This window comes from Triturus cristatus, chromosome 4_1, assembly GCF_964204655.1.
Source record: "Triturus cristatus chromosome 4_1, aTriCri1.1, whole genome shotgun sequence".
NCBI lineage: Eukaryota > Metazoa > Chordata > Amphibia > Caudata > Salamandridae > Triturus > Triturus cristatus.
The window spans coordinates 297,841,953-297,859,837 of record NC_140585.1 but is presented as its reverse complement, the minus strand read 5'-3'; the positions used below and the strand labels follow the sequence as shown (position 1 = coordinate 297,859,837).

At 48.9% G+C, this 17,885-nt stretch overlaps 1 protein-coding gene across 32 annotated transcripts in view; it reads right to left on the bottom strand.

Moving 5' to 3' along the window:
- MICAL3 (microtubule associated monooxygenase, calponin and LIM domain containing 3) overlaps positions 1 to 17,885 on the bottom strand; it is a 1,875,796-nt gene that overhangs the window by 105,491 nt on the left and 1,752,420 nt on the right. For 27 of the 32 annotated variants that reach the window (XM_085652129.1, XM_085652136.1, XM_085652137.1 and 24 more), the window contains one exon: positions 7,896 to 7,961. The exons of the other annotated variants lie outside the window; for them this stretch is intronic. In XM_085652129.1, the coding sequence (XP_085508255.1) occupies positions 7,896 to 7,961 (66 nt within the window). The remainder of the gene's footprint in view (positions 1 to 7,895; positions 7,962 to 17,885) is intronic. 32 annotated transcript variants of the gene reach the window in all.

The window sequence follows — 17,885 nt, the reverse complement described above, 5'->3', positions numbered from 1 at the left end:
CGATGTGGACTGGACACGACAGACTCGCTGGGCAAAGCGATTTCATAGTTGCTGGCATTGAGACGTCATTCCTGGCTGAGAACCATTGACTTTTCAGGGGATGGCCCGGCTTCTCTCATGGACATGCCCTTTGATAGCACTCGTCTCTTCAGAATAAGGCAGACTCCGCACTGGAGCGCTTCAAGGACAGTAGGGCTACGCCCAGGTCCTTCGGCCTTTTCATAGCCCCTCATTAATCACAGTCTGCCTTTGCCCCTTTCGTGGCTACAGGAGAAGCTTCCAATTGCATCTTTACATGCCCAACCGCTCCAGCCAGCAAACTGCACAATCTTTTCTTGGACGAGGACAGGTTTCACATATACGTGGGCCATGCATCCAGAACCTGAACCAGTCGACCATCGACCCAGCAGCTGTAGCCTCCAAACCCCTTTAGTATGCCCTCTGACCAACATGGGCATCCAGTTGGTGGGGGGCAGGATACACCATAACCTGCCATATTGGCATTTTTGCAGTTGCCAGATCAGCCATCCCTTTCAACTTAGTTCTAACATTCTTTATGTGTCCCCCCTTCAAGCTGCTACAGTACTGCACTCTCAGGCACCTTAACAGCCTTCCTACTGGTGATGACATCTGCCCGGAGGGTCAGTGATCTACAGACACTGTCATTACAGCCTCCGTACCTTACCATCTGCCCAGACAAACAGGTCCTTCGCACTAGAGTATCCTTCTTACCGAAGGTGGTAACTCCCTTTCATGTAGGCAAGTCCTTCACCTTTGCCTACCTTTTACACTCCTCCTCACCCCTCTAAAGAAAAGGAAAGCCTGGAACCAAAAAGAGCGTTGTCATACCTTGACTGCACAAAAGAGTCCCAAATGGATGATCAACTTTTTCTGGGGAACGATGGAGCCAAAAACGTTAAGGTGGTGCAGAAACAGACCATTTAACACTTGATAGTGCTCTGCTACACATTGGCCAAAAAGCAACCTCCTGAAGGTTTGCGAGCTTATTCTACCAGAGCCAAGGCTGCAACGTCTGTGTTAGCTCATGGAGTACCTTTCCTGAATAACTGCCAGACAGCAACATGTGATTCCCTGCAAACATTTAAGAAGCATTACTGCCTGGACAGTCAGGTTGGGCGAGACAGGCATTTTGCCCATTTGGTCCTACAGGACTTTCTGGTCTCATCTGTATTGCAGCCTGACCTCCCGGGAGGTACTGCTTAGGTATCTATTCTAAGGTAAGGAATCTGCGCTGAAATCTCTAGCAGATCAATCAATCATAGGCATTTGTATAGCGCACTGCTCACCCGGAGGGTCTCAAGGCGCTGGGGGGGGGGGGGATGACGCTACTGCTCGAACAGCCAGGTCTTGAGTTGCTTCCTGAAGGCGAGATGGTCTTGCGTTGTCCGGAGGTGGATGGGGAGGGAGTTCCATGTCTTGGCTGCCAGGTAGGAGAAGGATCTTCCTCCGGCGGTGGCTCTGCGGATGCGGGGGACGGTGCCGAGAGCGAGGCTGGCGGAGCGGAGCTGGCGGGTGGGCTTGTGAAAGGTCAGGCGGCTGTTGAGGAACTTGGGGCCCAGGTCGTGGAGGGCCTTGTGTGCGTGGGTGAGGAGTCGGAACGTGATTCTTTTGTCGACGGGGAGCCAGTGCAGGTCTCTCAGGTGTCCGGAGATGTGGCTGTGTCGGGGGATGTCCAGGATGAGTCGTGCTGAGGCGTTCTGGATCCGTTGGAGTTTCTTCTGGAGTTTGGCGGCGGTGCCGGCGTAGAGGGCGTTCCCGTAGTCCAGCCGACTGGTGACGAGGGCCTGGGTGACCGTCTTCCTGGTCTCGGTGGGGATCCACCGGAAGATCTTTCGAAGCATGCGCAGGGTGTTGAAGCATGAAGACGAGACGGCGTTGACTTGTCTGGTCATCGAGAGGGAGGAGTCCAGGATGAAGCCTAGGTTGCGTGCGTGGTCCGTTGGCTTGGGGGTGGCTCCCAGGGCGGGGGGCCACCAGGAGTCGTCCCAGGCGGAGGGTGATGATCCCAGGAGGAGGACCTCCGTTTTGTCTGAGTTCAGTTTCAGGCGGCTGTTCTTCATCCATTCCGCGACCTCTTTCATCCCTTCGTGTAGGCTGGCTCTGGCGGCGTCTGGGTCGCTGGTGAGGGAGAGGATCAGCTGGGTGTCGTCGGCATAGGTGATGATCTTGAGGTTGTGCTGACGTGCGATGGTTGCGAGGGGGCTCATGTAGACGTTGAAGAGGGTGGGGCTGAGCGATGACCCTTGTGGAACGCCGCAGATGACTTCGGTGGCCGCTGACCGGAACGGGGGGAGGCGGACTCTCTGGGTTCTTCCGGCGAGGAATGAGGTGATCCACTCCAGGGCCTACTCCTGGATGCCGGTGTTGTTCAGGCGCTGTACCAGGGTGCGGTGGCAGACAGTGTCGAACGCTGCGGAGAGGTCCAGGAGGATGAGGGCCGCAGTTTCCCCGTTGTCCATTAGGGATCTGATGTCGTCTGTGGCTGCGATGAGGGCGGTCTCCGTGCTGTGGTTGGCTCGGAAGCCGGATTGCGAGTGGTCGAGGGATCCGTTGGTCTCGAGGAAGGCGGCTAGCTGTCTGTTGACGGTCTTCTCGATGACTTTGGCAGGAAACGGGAGGAGCGAGATGGGGCGGTAGTTCTTGAGGTCGGAGGGGTCTGCAGTTGGTTTCTTCAGCAGGACACTGATCTCGGCGTGTTTCCAGCACTCCGGGAAGGTGGCGGTGTTGAAGGAGGCGTTGATGATGTCGCGGAGGTGGGGTGCGATGATGTGGTCGGCCGTGTTGAAGATGTGGTGTGGGCAGGGGTCCGTAGGGGATCCGGAGTGGATGGTGTTCATTGTGCGTGTTGTGTCTTCGGTGCTGACTGGGGTCCAGGTGCGGAGGGTGGCGGTGGGGGGCATCGGTTCGGTGGTGGGGTTCGTGGTTGGTGGGCCGAAGCTGTTGTGAATGTTGGCGATCTTGTCGTGGAAGAAGGCTGCGAGGGAGTCGCAGAGGTCTTGCGAGGGAGTGATGTCATTGTTTCCGGCGTCGGGGTTGGAGAGCTCTTTGACGATGCTGAAGAGTTCCTTGCTGTTGTGGGTGTTGTTGTCCAGTCGTTCCTTGAAGGCTGTCTTCTTTGTGGCGCGGATCAGTTGGTGGTGTTTGCGGGTGGCGTGTTTGAGGGCCGTCATGTTATCTGTGGTCTGGTTGGTGCGCCAGGTGTTCTCCAGGGAGCGGCAGTTCTTCTTGGAGGTGATGAGCTCGTCGGTGAACCAGGAGGCTTTCTTGCTGCCGCGTCTGCTGGGGGGGTTCTTCTTCAGTGGTGCGAGGGCCTCTGCGCAGTTGGTGATCCACTGTGTGAGGTTGTTGGCGGCTTCGTTGGGGTCCGTTGAGCTGGTGGGGGGGTTCTGGATGAGGAAGGTGGTGAGCTGGTCGCCGGTGATCTTGTTCCAGCTCTTGCGGGGGACTTGTTGAGGGTGGTGGTGGGTCGTCGTTTTACTGAAGCTGAAGTGGACGCAGCTGTGGTCAGTCCACTGGAGATTGGTGGAGTGGCTGAAGGTGACGTATTTGCTGGATGAGAAGACTGGGTCATGCGTGTGGCCGGCGTAGTGGGTGGGGGTGGTTACCAGTTGCTTGAGTCCAAGGTTGTCCAGGTTGTCCAGCAGAGCAGTGGTGTTTTGCGTTCCTTGTTGTCCTCCAGGTGGAAGTTGAGGTCCCCCAGGAGGATGTAGTCGGTGGAATTGATGGCGTGCGGGCTGACGAAGTCTGTGATGTCTTCGCTGAACTGTGTGCGTGGTCCCGGTGGTCTGTAGACGAGGGTGCCTCTGAGCGTGGTCTTGGGGTCGGTGTGTATCTGGAAGTGGAGGTGTTCGGCGGAGGTGAAGGTGTCATCGGAGTTGGTCGTGATGCGGATGGTGTTCTTGTGGATGATGGCGATGCCTCCTCCTGTCTGGTTGACGCGGTCCTTCCTGGTGATTTTGTAGCCTTCTGGGACGGCGATGGTGACGTCGGGCGCTGAGGAGGCGTTCATCCAGGTTTCCGTCAGGAAGGCGATGTCTGGTGCTGTCGAGTCGAGGAGGTTCCAGAGTTCAACGGCATGCCTGTGAACGGAGCGGGTGTTGAGCAGGATGCACATCAGGTGTTTGTTGCTGGGGCTCGGTTTAGCAGGTGCGGTGTTGGGTCGGAGGCCGGTGAAGCGGCAGGTCAGGCAGGTGAAGGGTCCGTGGGTGCGTCTCGGGGTGGCTCGGTAGCAGGCGGTGTTTCGGCTGGCGTTGAGTGCGTGGAGGGTTTTGGCGTCGTAGATGTGCAGGGTGTGCTGGCGAGGACCAGCGCGGACGGGCGTAGACGAGCTTACCTTCGGCGCTCAATCGGCGCTCCCGCTGCGCGCGTCCGCTGCGCGGTCGCTCTGGGGGCGTCATAAGTAAGGAGCCGGGAGGGAGGAGCAGCTGGGTGGCGGGAGCGGGGCAGCGAATGGAATCACAGGGGGGCGGGGCCACAGGGAGGCAGCGGCGGGAAATTCCAAGAAGCAGCGGGAAATTCCCAGGAGCAGAGGGAAATTCCCAGGAGCAGCGGGCAGCGAGCGAAGGAATCTGCAGGCAGGAGGCGGCAAAGGCAGGCAGGAGCAGCAGCAGTGAGTGGGGCGACCAAGCCCTGTGGAGGGCTGAGCGGTCACCAGATGAACAAGACACATACAGTCAGTAACGTAGATTCCTTACTGACCCACCCATACTTCCCTCTCTGCGATTGGATTTCATAGTAAAAATTAAGTTTCCCTTTTAAGCGCCCTATAGTTTATACACCAGAGGACAGTATTCTTTGTGGCTTCTTGCTACTGGTGTGGAAAGTTGTGAAAAAAAACTGACAGCGCGCAGGGGTGCACCTATGTAGGCGCCACATAAGTCACTTCTGGCATGGATGATGCTACGCAGAGCTGAACGACCCCTCCTACTGATGCGCAGTGGTACTGCTCATGAAAGATTTCTGGATCCAGTCTGATGTCTGGGGATTATTTGAAGGTAAGAAATCTGCAGCTAGAGTCTCTACCAGATAAGGAGTTACCAAAGGTAAGTAACTTGTTCGTCACACATGGTTAGCTGACACAATGTTCAAACCATAAACTGTCAAGGACAAGGAGGTCATGTGTCTTCTTATCATTATGGACATTCATTTTCAAGTTAAATTCTCTCAATATAACTTATTGTCATTGAAATTCAGAAGCATGAGTTACGGTATATAAGATTTTGCTGGTGCTTTCGGCAGACGTATTGTGTAAATTAATGTATCCGGGCATACCGCTTCCCAGCTGTGATATACTTTTGAGCCACACAAGCTTACAGGTTAATAAAGGATATACTTGATCGCATTAGACATTACTGAACTGCTTATGGTTAAAAACCTCTCCAAGTGAGAATCACACATTTAATGCTATAAACGTTTTGATTTCTGACAAAAGAAACTGGTATATTTGGCAAGACTACTTGTATTGGCTTGGTTCATAACACGTTTCTTCCACAAGTCTGCAGTGGATCTTTCTCTTAGCAATCTGCAGGGCAACCTCTTGAGGTCTGTAGAAACACTTATCCAGATGCAAGCATAATCACAGTTCAGTCAGGTGGTTTAAAGCAAATTCCCTGACTGCTGGCATATATGCTGTTAGTTTTTCTATTCGGTAATCTATCCCCACATGTTGTCAATAAAAGACATCCAGGCTCAGGGGTAAAGAACTAATACAAACCAGTAACTATGCTATTCCTTCGCAATAAGGTCCTGCAACATTAAGAACATACCATAGATACTCAGGATTATGCCCATCTGCTTTCCAGGAATGCGAGTAGGGATTATGTGAGGAGAGGACTAGAGGTAGTGATTTAAGGAGAGGATATGTGCAGGTAATACACAGGAACCACTTGTATTTAAAACTGGTAAAGCACAGTTTATGGTTCCTTTAAAAGCTTTTGGCAGATTCCACAGTTAGTAGTCGAAGGAACCCTACCAGCAAATAGAACTCCATGATCAAGCATTGCTTTTTAAGTGATTCCTTATTGTGAGGGCAACAAAAAAAAGCCTAAAAGGTTAGAGATACAAAAAGGTAGTACAGACTTTCAAAGAAATAAAGTTTGCTAAAGGTTTCAGTTAAAACCTATTTCCTTCAGTTAGTACAACAAAGTAGGTCAGGTGATACAAAGTCAGAAAATGATTCACCTCTTTCAACTTCCCTTCCAGTTTGCATGACTGTACTGGTGCCAGACTTTCACAACTGTTACACAGGACAGAATTATCGAATGGATTTCACAGTAGCAACCTTCTATCATGCTACAAACCACGACTGACAGATGCTAGGTAAGCAACCCTCGAAGAAGGTATTGCTCTGCTAGTTGAGTTGCAAATTAATAACCAAGGGCCTGAAACCTATCTCTGCTTAATGAGTAGACATATATTTAGTATGAGGTCCTCACTGATAAATCTGTGCTTCATATTTAAAGAATGTGTGCTCTTCTCAGAAGCCAGCAGCCGGTGCAATTAAATGTCAGTAAATGGAATACCAAGGCTGAGCATCCATAAAACCACTGATGCCTCCTTAATCCACTACCAGGAACTCCCTGCTGCTTTCTATCACTCTAGAAGGCTCCTGCTTTCCCCTTTCGTGACAGTTTTATCATCTTTCTCTTACTTCATCTTTCTACTTTGTGTTTTTTTCCCCCTCTATTGCCCTCTCTTGATATTTGGTCAATGACTGATGCAGAAAAATAGGTGCGGGTACCCAAAAATATGTGCCTGAGGCCCCACTGGCAACCACCAGCTCAAATTTAGCACTAAGATAAAACGACCAAATCAGTAGCAGAAATTCAAGGAACGTTTGAGTTTTTCTAAAACTTTGACCACCAGCAGGTGGACCAGAAAATCTGAGCTTCTGATCAGTCAAGGTAGTATGACAATGATAAGCTTAATTTATTTCTGACTGACTCTATGGACACCGTTACCTTTGAGTTCAACACCAAAATACAACTTCCACATGCTACACTGTCCCCTTTGTTTAATCTGATTGTTTCTTGTACGCTTAAGATTTTCGAGAAATTTGAAACACAACAAATGCGTTTTAAGCATGCATCTTCCAGAGCAGCACAGCAAGAAGCACTGGTTACTTTGATCTGACCTTTCACCCCAAGGACAGTTATAGTTGATGAAAGAGGCAAGAAATATAAATAAATAAAAAAAGATGCCCCCAGCCAATAACCAGCACTGGTCACCTACGTGCAAATATCTACAGCCAGCAAGCATCATAGTGAAAAGGTCAACAGCAAATCAGCTTAAAATTGATCAGGGCGGCAGGAGAAGAGTGGAATCATGACAGAATGCAGGAAGGGATATGAGTTATGAAAAGCAGTTCCATAGGTAGAGAGGTTAGAGATGATCACATAACACCAATACCTCCCCATGCCCTTACAATGCAAACCCCTCTCCCCACAGCAGCAGGTTTATAACTCGGCAAATGCAAACAAGAGGCAAAGCATCCATAAGAAAAAAGATGTTCTTAAACCAGAAGATATTTCTGTTTTGTCAACCTGGGGCGCAGTATCCCTTTTACCATATCACCCAAATCTGAACTAGCACCCCACTTTTTGAAGTGTACATGTAGAAAGCACAGAATGTGCAGAGCAGTCAGTAGAAAACATGTGCCAAATGATCCCTGTCCTCCAACCCACAACAGCAAAAGGGATACTGTTCCTTCAAGGGATGGTCATCACATACATGGACCCTTCGCCCAAGTCTAATGCAGAATGCTACAGAGTTTTGGGGATAGGATGGACCCCTTTCAGGGCACTGGGGAAAGCGAGTGTTACTATGATAGTCCAAGTGAGGTGGGCAGGGAAAGCAGGTGTGCAAGGTCACATTACCTTCATGAGCACAGCAAGGGCAGAAGGAGATGGGTCTACGACGTGGTGTCCCAGCATCGGGCTCAACTTCAAAAAGGAACCAAAATGGTACGGGAGTGGTGGGTTGGGAAAGGAGGGGAAAAAGGAGAAGTAGGCAGGAACAAGGATCAAAATGGGAGGAAGAGTAATAAGGAGAGAGGAGAAGGTAGGTTGAAACAAAAAATAAAGCAAAAAAGACAAGCAGAGGACAAAAAGCGTAAGAGTAAGAAAAAGAAAGAAACAACAAGAAGAAAAGAAAAAACAAGATATGGAAAAGCAGAAACCTAGGAGCACAGTCTCATGAGTTCAAAAGCACCTGCAGTACAGAGATCAAACAGTAAAAGACGAGCATGTCGTTTAGGTATAAAACAAAATGAGTATCTCAGGCCATACGGTCGCCAAGCCAACGTGATACTCAAACTGGGACGAAGAGTAGGAGACCTGTGTAACAGTGATAGTAATATAGGAGTCGGTAGATGTCCTCAGAGTTCGAAAGAATGTTTTTGTCAAATAATACTCAAGATTTCTTCACTTTATTTATGTATTTTCTGTCTTTCTTTCAAAAGGTGCCTTCTGGACCGATCCCTTTGTAGGAGCTGCATGGTAAAGCAGGGACAAAGTAGAACACCTATAGGGATGACACATTCCCGCAAGTAAGACTACCTGTTAACTCGCCGGTCACAAAAGACCTTAGCAGTGTGTTTAACTCGCATGCGGTTACCACTATCGGCAAGCGGAATACACTTGATGTTTTGCTGTCTAAACAGAAAATGAAAATTTGCTTGGTTGCAAAAATACCCCTATTTGCCAATTCAAGAGGCTTTTCAAACTTTTGGAATGCTGAAAATTCAAGCAGTGAAGCAAATATTTTGCGAGTGGATAATTATCTTTCTATTTGTCTTTGCAAGTTCAAGCATACTTCAAAGCACCAATTCAAAACCACATGTCTGAAATTTACAGAGTTCTTAATATGCCAAGTGAGAGCAGTCTCCAGAAAAGTAGGGGAATCGGAGTTTCCACAGGCTATATTTTAAGTTTTAAGGGCAGGGTGTCTGTATTGCACTTGTACCAATAGACCCAATTCAGGCGGGAGACTTCCGATTTTTAAAGCCATAAAATGCTTTCATTTATCTTTCTCACCCCTGAACTTGCCCCCAATTCAATACAAGTCAATATGAAGCTTTATTCCCCCTCGACTCAGATTATTATGTTTTTTAATCCAGATTTCTTGCTTTTCAAATGTTGGCATGTATGGTATTGATGAGTCCCAGAGACGAGAAAGCGGCCTCCCAAAATGTATGCATCTGTGAAATTGCTTTATGTACGGGTGGAGGGGGAGGGCTGAGGTTTGCCAGGGAGCGTGCTTACACCAACCGCGGGCATGTGCATTTCAGATGCTCATGACCATTCAAGTGTTACTTAAATATAGAGCATATGCCCTAGTAACATATTATATGCGTTGGGGGACAAGTGATGGACCTGCTAGGGTGTGGGCGTTGCCCATGCCACCCGCGAGTGTATGTTTCTGCCAACGTAAGTGATCATTGAATGCTTGGGATCTTACACCGTATCGTGATCTCCTCATGTTATTAACTATACATGTTTCTAAACATGTGCACTGAACACGTGTCTTTTATAATTCCAAAACGCATCAATGGATTCTTTTACAGACTAAAGAGGTACCAAATAGAAGGCCTCTGTGTCATAAAAAATTGTTAACATTTATTCTGCAGTTTCAGAGTTATGAGCACAATAAAATCTACAATGGAAAGTCTAATTTTGCTGGTCAGTGAAAAAGTGAGAAGGCAGTCCCTCATAACTAAAGAACATATTCATCGATCTGCTCCAAGCTTTGCACGCTCTTATATGTCCTTCAAGTATGGTGCCCATTAGTGAAGGGTGGACAAGTTAATACTCTAAAGTAAGTGTGTGTAATAAATAAAACATTAAAAGAGACAGAAAAGACGGGTGAGGCATGCCGCAAGGTATCATCCTTCATTTCATTCCAACAGTTCATCCTGGTACTCAAGAACGACACAAACCCTTTGTCCACTAGGTCTAGTACACCGACCGCTTCTTCAACACTATTAAGTAAGGCTAATGGTGCAATCAAGAAACATCAACAGTTCTGCTACGCGGGGAGAGGGCCGAGGGGGGGTGTTGAGGTTTCAAGCTCTAAGACCGAAAGTCTGACAAGGCTGTCTTTGTTCCGCTTCAGAGCAGGAAGTCTAACTGTTTCATACCAAGAAGGTAACCCTGATGGCAGTCTTCACCGAGGTTTTTTACAAACCATTTTCATTCGTTTTCACAGCATACAAACAAAACCTAGCAACATTTCAGCAGGTGTAATTCTCTTATCCCTAATGAAGAGATATGAGGAATGCTGGAAGGTAACTTAACAAGAGCGATATCAGCCATACGTGCTCAAATGCAATTCTGGAAGACACTTCCATTAAATGTAATGAGCCGTATCACTTTGCTGAAAATGATTGTACTCCACAAGCTGCTTTATTATTTTTCAAACCTCCCACTCTATGTCCCGCCCAAGACTTTACGAGACCTGGAGCGACTATTCCGGTACTTGATATGGAATAGAGGGAGACAGCGTGTCGCTTTGTGGAAGTTGTACATTGGTCAGGGAGGGCTGTCGGTCCCCAATATGGAACTATACTATTTAGCTGCCCAGCTTCAATGGGCGACGAAGTGGTTGAATGGGCAGAGACTGGAAGACACAGCGACCATGAACCCGCCCTGGACCCACTCCCAAATTTGTCACTTGTTCCATCCAATCACCAAAGCTTCACGGCCACGACAGTTGCATCTAGGATTAGCCCATAAATGCTATAAAAGAAGTCTATATCTTATTTGCAAGACTCTTCTATACGCCCCGATTTTACCGCTGATGGGGACACCAAGGGTTAGACTGGGTACCTCGGAGGCAGTTCTAGCGACCTGGCAGGCGGCAGAGCTTGACACATTGGGTGACATATCGAGATGGCGCATTACCATTCGAGACGCTAGTTGCAGACAATGAACTACCAGCGGGTCAATTTCTCTTGCACGCCTCCCTCCCGAAGGCTTTGTCAACTGCTTGGGGAGATTTGACAATTGAACCACCGATACATCTGCTGGTATAATACCTACACGATGTACAAATAAAGGTTTAGCTAAGCATTGGCAGTGGCACGCAGTGACGCTAGAACATAAACTCACGACCGATATAACTGTTTGTAAGGGTGAATGGCACATTAGTGTTGATTATATAATGCCGTGATGGATAATGCTATTCTGTATATGGGATTTGTATTTCTGGTATGAATATCTAGATATTTTTTGTAAGAATTCATGATGATAACCATGCTATAAAGAAAAAATACCAATAAAGAGATTTAAAAAAAAAAATGAAGAGATATGAGGAAAAACCAAGCTCCTTTGCTTATATCATTCTTCAACTTATCATTCTACTGATTAAGTTGAATATTGACCCCCAAGATCGCATTCTAAATGCATTCTTTGTTCCAGGTGAGTCTGGTACAACATTATGGAAAATTCCCATCATTTCTAGTGGATCATGACCGCTAAGAATAAAACCCAGAACCTCTAGCATTTTTCGTCCACACATTGATATAATTGTGTTATGAGGGCAACAAATAGATATCGAAGGAGGCTACTGTTTGCTACGCAATAGACAATATGCCAAACTCCACAACTTAACAGTAATCAGTGTTTCGTAACTAAAGAAAGAGATCTGGGTGTGATTGTAACCCCCTCAACGGTGTGCTGGCTTTCTGGCAGGGTCTTTGGTTTTCACATTTATTTAATACAGCATTAATCCACAGTGACCCAGTCAAGAGATTTTAGGTTATCTTCTTTTTTCTTTAACTGCAATAGAAAACGTCTGCCAGCACTTTCAACAGTTATAACCGGGCAGTATGCTCTTTTGAAAGAATTCAGCTCTAACAGTATATTGCCTAAACTTTGTTGTGAAGACAATGCAGAAAAGCCAGGAAAGACTGACTTTTGCACAGCACTGGCAGGGCTTTTATTAGATATTCATGCGATTTTAAATACAGCACAGGCATAGCTTGGCTTTTATTTGTGCATACAATACACTGAAGTACCTGGTTGCGTTTAAAAAAAAAAACCTATTTATTACATTTTTCAAAAATTAACTGCGCGGTTATACACAGTCTTCAAAAACATATCTCCATCCATTTGTTTCCAGTTGGTGGCAGAGTCCAACGTACACATCATTATTGCATGTTTGTCTATGACATGGTGGGGTGTAACAGCATACATAATTAAGGCGACACACAATTCTCAACATTACATTTCGCTGTTACTATCAGAACCATCATTCTGACCATTTCCCTTTCCCATTGTGCAAAGTCCTTAGCTAGTTTTTCGCCCTTCCGACAGGCTTTCATGGGCAATTCTTCTGCAAGAGACCATTCACCCACATCCCCTATCCGGCTCTCTAATGTCGGTGCCCGTGTGCTCATTCAGCATATAGCTACCCTCCGTTTGGGCAGTACCAGGGTTAATTGTAGTCATTTATTAGCCATTTTTCGTTTCTTGGGTTTTGGAACTAGCCCCAAGAGGCAGTGCTCTGGTTTGGCCTCCAGTGGTATTCTCACCCCCTCGTGGACCCTCACTACTATACTAGTCCAATACTGCTGAACCTCTGGCCACTCCCACGCCAGGTGCACAAACCCTGCTTGAGTGTTGTTACATCTAGGTCATTCATGGGGACGAGTTGCATCAATGCAATGGAGCCTCACAGGGGTCATGTACACCCGCTGCAGGAAGTTATAATACAACAATTTTAGGCAGGCATTACAGGATACCTTGCGCATTAATGTACATGCCCTCACCCAGCTTTTTTCTGGCAGCGGAGACTGTAGGTCCTCATTCCATGCGTCCCATGCCTTAAGGGCTAGGGATCCAGAGTCTGCCCTCATAGCTTTATATAGCAGTGATACCAGCCTCCGCCCACTGCTGCATCTAAGCAGTACGTCAAGAGTCTGTCATCTGAGGCATATTTGGCTACGTGAGCCTGACCAGTTCCACCAGACCCACATATTGGAGATACTGCCCCTGATCGAACAGTTTGCGCGCCTGCTCAAAAGTGATAAAGGTGTCGTTTGTGTATAAATCCGCCAGAACCACAAATCTGCCCTCTCTCCAAGCCTGGAAGGACATATTCTCTACCATTGTTTGCACGGGGCAAATTGCACTCCAGGTGGAACGGAGCATGCTCAAGTACCGGTTCCACAAACTTTTGCCATACGAATGCAGTTTGTTTAATGTTTAAAGGATAGTTCTGCACCTGCCCTCTCCATCAAGATAGCGGGTAAGTCCTCTGGCTGTACCTGACCGGCGAGTAGGCGCTTTTCCCAGTTATCACCCTTATCTAACCACTGTGCCGCATGTTGAAGGTGTGCTGCAGAGTGATATAGGTCTAACCTCGGTGCCTCCAGCCCCCCCTCTTCGTAGCACTTGGAGAGGACCTGTAGTGCTACTCTGCTACGTTTCCCCACCCAGGAAAGCGATATCAAGATTGATTTCGATTGTCTAAATCCCTTCATGGGGATATTGCACAGCAAGTTTTGCAAGGCGTACACACAGCGAGGCAGCACTACCATCTTTGGCACGGCTATTCTGCCCATTAAGGACAGCGGCAGCGTGTTCCAGAATGCTACTGAACACTTCAGGGACCCAATTACCCTAGTCATGTTCAGATGGAGTACTTTTGCATCCCTGTACTCCCAGGTACCAGAAGTGGTCCATCTCCCATCTCAACCCCAATTTGGGGAACTCCTCTGAACTATGTTCTCTCGGCCTCGCCAGCGGAAACACCAAAGACTTTCGCCTGTTAATACGTAATTTTGAATATATTGCAAAGTGATCTAAAAGCTGTAGGAGTTTAGGATCGCCACACGAGGGGGTGCAACATAAAACAGCGCATCGTCGGCAAATAGCGAGATGAGGTGAATATCACTCTCTATCTGTATTCGCCAAGGGCCAAAATCTCATTTGGACCACGCCGCCATGGGCTTGATAGCCAAAACAAAAAGCAATGGAGACAGGGGGCATCCCTGCTGCATGCCTCGCCCCAGTAACCACTGTGCAGATCCAGTCTGACCCAGTCGCACCCTGACACTTGGTTCTGTGTACAGTATTCTAACCCACTTGCATAGGTGTGGCCCAAACCCAGATATTCTCAGTACCTTCAGCAGGTATCCCCAGTCTACCGTATCGAATGCTTTTTCGAGATCGATGGACACTAGAGCCATCTCCTCAGCAACAGCCTGTGTCTCGTGCATTACATGTGCGAAGTGCCGTATGTTCATGAACGTGCTACGACCCGATGAATCCACACTGATCCTCATGAACTAGGTACCCCATGTGTGGGCCCAACCTTTTGGCCAGCACTTTGCATGAAATGTTTACGTCCCTTGCGCATTGTTGGGGGTAGTATCCCATTCTTGAAGGATTCATTAAGTGTCTGTAGTAGTGGTTGGACTAGCTTTGCTGAATATGCCTGATAATATTAATTGCGCAAGGGCAGTATCCCATTCTTGAAGAATTCATGGAGTGTCTGTAGTAGTGGTTGGACTAGCTTTGCTGAATATGCCTGATAATATTCAATCGGTAGCCCATCACCCCCCGGAGCCTTGGCCTTGGGTATTTCTGCTATTGCCCCCGCTATCTTTCTTCTTCAGTTATCTGTGCTTCCAGCTCTAACCGGGCTTCCTCGGGAAGTCTCCTCAACTGGAGGCCCTCCAGAAATGGCTTATACATGGTCTAAGCTCTGACTGATTGGTCAGCCGTATACAACTTCTGCATGTGCTGCTGAAATTGTTCCAATACTTGTGATCAATCAAGGGGTCTGTTCCCTACGCAGTATCCATGCTAATAATTGGCCGGACTTGTCTCCCTCTGCATGTTGTCTTTGACGAAATTTGGTAAGTGTGTATTTGTCCAGCCTATCTCATGTATCTGCAACCTGTTCTCGCTCCTGGGTGTCTCCCTGAACCTGCATACCCAACTGAAGTTCAGCTAATGAGTTCTCACTGTCCCGCAGCTCGTATTGCAACTGTCTCCGTGCACCATACGTTAATCCCATTCCTGCCCCCCGGACCACAGCCTTCTTTGCGTCCCACTCATTCGCTCCATTATCTGTGATGTTCTAATTGAGGGATATATAATCTGTCAATGTTTGAGAGCATATCTCTACCGACCTGATCTTCAAGGAGATCCGAAGGTAGCCACCAACAGCGAGGACCCTGCTCCCTGACGGCCCATTGTTCCGTGCAGCTCATTGGTGCATGGTCAGACAAAAAACATACTAAATGGGTTATTTCTGCTGCTAGGAATGCAGAAGGTTCCGCCGCCCTATTCAATTGTTTGTGTTTTCTTCCTAGCGGTGTCCCTGGACTTACCACTCTTGTGTGTCAACCAACCCATTTTCATATCTCAACTTATATTGATAAACAAAAAACTTAACTGCCCCACCCCCCACCCACGGACAATACTCAGCTAACATCACAGACAATACTGCGCACCCTCCGCTTGTGCCAAGACGTGCACAGCATCCTAATAAGCCTGACAGGGGCAACAAGTACGTTTTTGTCCCCAATCCTCCCACCCTTTACTTATCAGCAATCATATTGCCACTCTGGAGTAAAAACCCCTCTTATACATCTATGGTCAATTTCGCAATATTCCCAGCCATGTCTATTCTCTCCTGCGAGTACCCCAACCCCCACCCCATTTCTCTGAATGAGCATCCAGCTGAATCTCAGTACATCAACAAAAACATTGTGCATTTTTATCGTACATCTATGCAGTGTTTGTGTCGCTGTTCTCAATACTTTTTTGTTCATCACCTAGTCCCTCTCCCCCTCAGGAGCCTCTTCCATCAGAGTCTCGGGCACAGTGTCTATTGTTGGTCCCAGATTCTGGGTCTCCAGTTCCAGCCCTGTAGGAGTGGCTCCCAGAGCGTTATTAGCCATATCTTCGTCTACAGGTACACAGCAACATTGTTGCTTTCGTACTACAGATTCTGGTGCTCCCAGGATGCAGTCTCTGTCCTGGTAGTTGAGGATTTTGTCTGTGATTGCCAGGGGCTGAGCCCCAGGGGTGGGGGCGGAGGCGGAACCAGGGCCCTATGAGCTCTCTCTACCACAAACATGTCTGACAATCCCTTGGGTTGTAGTTGGGTACGGATCCAATGTTCTAGAAATTGCTCAGCGGTTCCCTGTTTTTTTTCCGGTATGCCCAGCACACGTATGTTACTACGTCTTGCCCTACCCGTTGCATCTTCCACATGGCTCTCTAGGGCCTTTGTGGCCATGGACATCTGCGCCACTTGTTTGAGCGTTACCACTTCTCCTTTCAATTCCGCTATGTCCGCTTCGGCGCTCGTGAATTTTTCAGCCACCTTCCGGAGATCCGCTCGTAGTAGGTTAACATCTATTGAGACAGTGCCTTCCTAGAGCCCTGGATGGCTGCCATAAGCTCTGCTTTATTGGGTTCCGGGCTCTGATCCCACCTCCCCCGCTCCTCCAGTCTGCCTGGTCAGCCGCTGAGAGGGGGGGCTAGGGGTGGTGTATTGTGTGATGGTTTTAGATCCAGTCGGTTTATGGGCCTATTCCTTGGCCATCTTGACCCCATATGCTATGTTCCACTCCTCACAGCGCAACCATCGATAAGGGCTATATTGTCATTACTCCTCTTCGGGGAGAGCTTGCTACCCCACCTTGCCGATGGACGTGAGCCTCCCCCAGTGTTCGGTTATCAAAGCGTATCCCCCTCAGAGGTCGAGTTCAATTCCCTTCAGGCCCCACTACCAGGAGGCCTGACACTACCATCCCAATCTATCAGCCGCAGGGGTGACCCTTTCTTTCCTGTCTCGCTCTTAAGGTGGGGCACCTTCAGATTTTAGTGCTATCCGCTGGAATCACAGCCCTCAATGACCCCCTTATCGTGCATCACGGTGGTCGACAAACTTTGAAGCGACAGGTATGGAGGTCCAGTCTCCCCCCACAAAAGCAGTTTCTCGAACCTTCAGGTCCGGGGCAGGCCGCACCCAGTGTCCTCGACTCTCTGTAGGGGTCCGCCTGCCCAAACAATGGCCTTCTATGAGGCCTACTCGCCTCTTTTGTGCTCTGGGTTGCACCAGTCCGGGCCTCACTGCACGTACTTTCATTGGAGCAGGGGGAGGGGGTTTAGTATGATGGACCTCCATGTCCTCTGTTGGTTTCCCTGCAGCCAACTATTCTCTGCGGGGGGTGGGGGGCGTGCCGCATCCAAAGTGCCCATGGACCGTACCTGCCCACAGACCAGATCCTCGACTGCTCCTTTTCCTGTCTGCGCAGTGTTTCAGGCTCGCCCGCACCGTCCGTCGCCCCTCCCCACTGGGAACTTCAGCAAGAATAGGGCAAAGCATCACACACGCTCCTTCCAGCTCCCAATCTTCAACGGATGGGGGGTGGTACAGAGAATCAGACAAGGAGCCACCTAGTCCGCTCCCACTCATAGGCCTGGGCTGCAGGCGGTACGGGTCACGCCGATCACAGTTATTTGTTATTTGATATAATGAAAGGGGGCCTCCAGCCTCCGCCAGGATTCCTCATTCCCCACGCTGCCGATCAGGTACGAGGATTGCCTCGGGTCGCACCCACTCCTAGTTCCGGGGTGCGGCTGCTACACTCGCAGTGCGTGGGGGTTAGGCCCCCTTCCCCCCACAGGCGTGTGGGGGTTCGCTGGTGCCGATTCCCGCGGCAGGTGTACACGGAAGGCAGGGAGACCCACCGGTGCCACTCGCTCTTCTGCCTCGGCTATGGGCCTCCCTCGCAGTGGGTACCTCAGAGCTCCTCAGGTCCGAGTCAGAGATGCCGAGCCCGTTCCCACTCCGCACGCATTCGTCTTCGGCTGGTTCAGTGGGGCGTCTGGTCCACCAGTGAC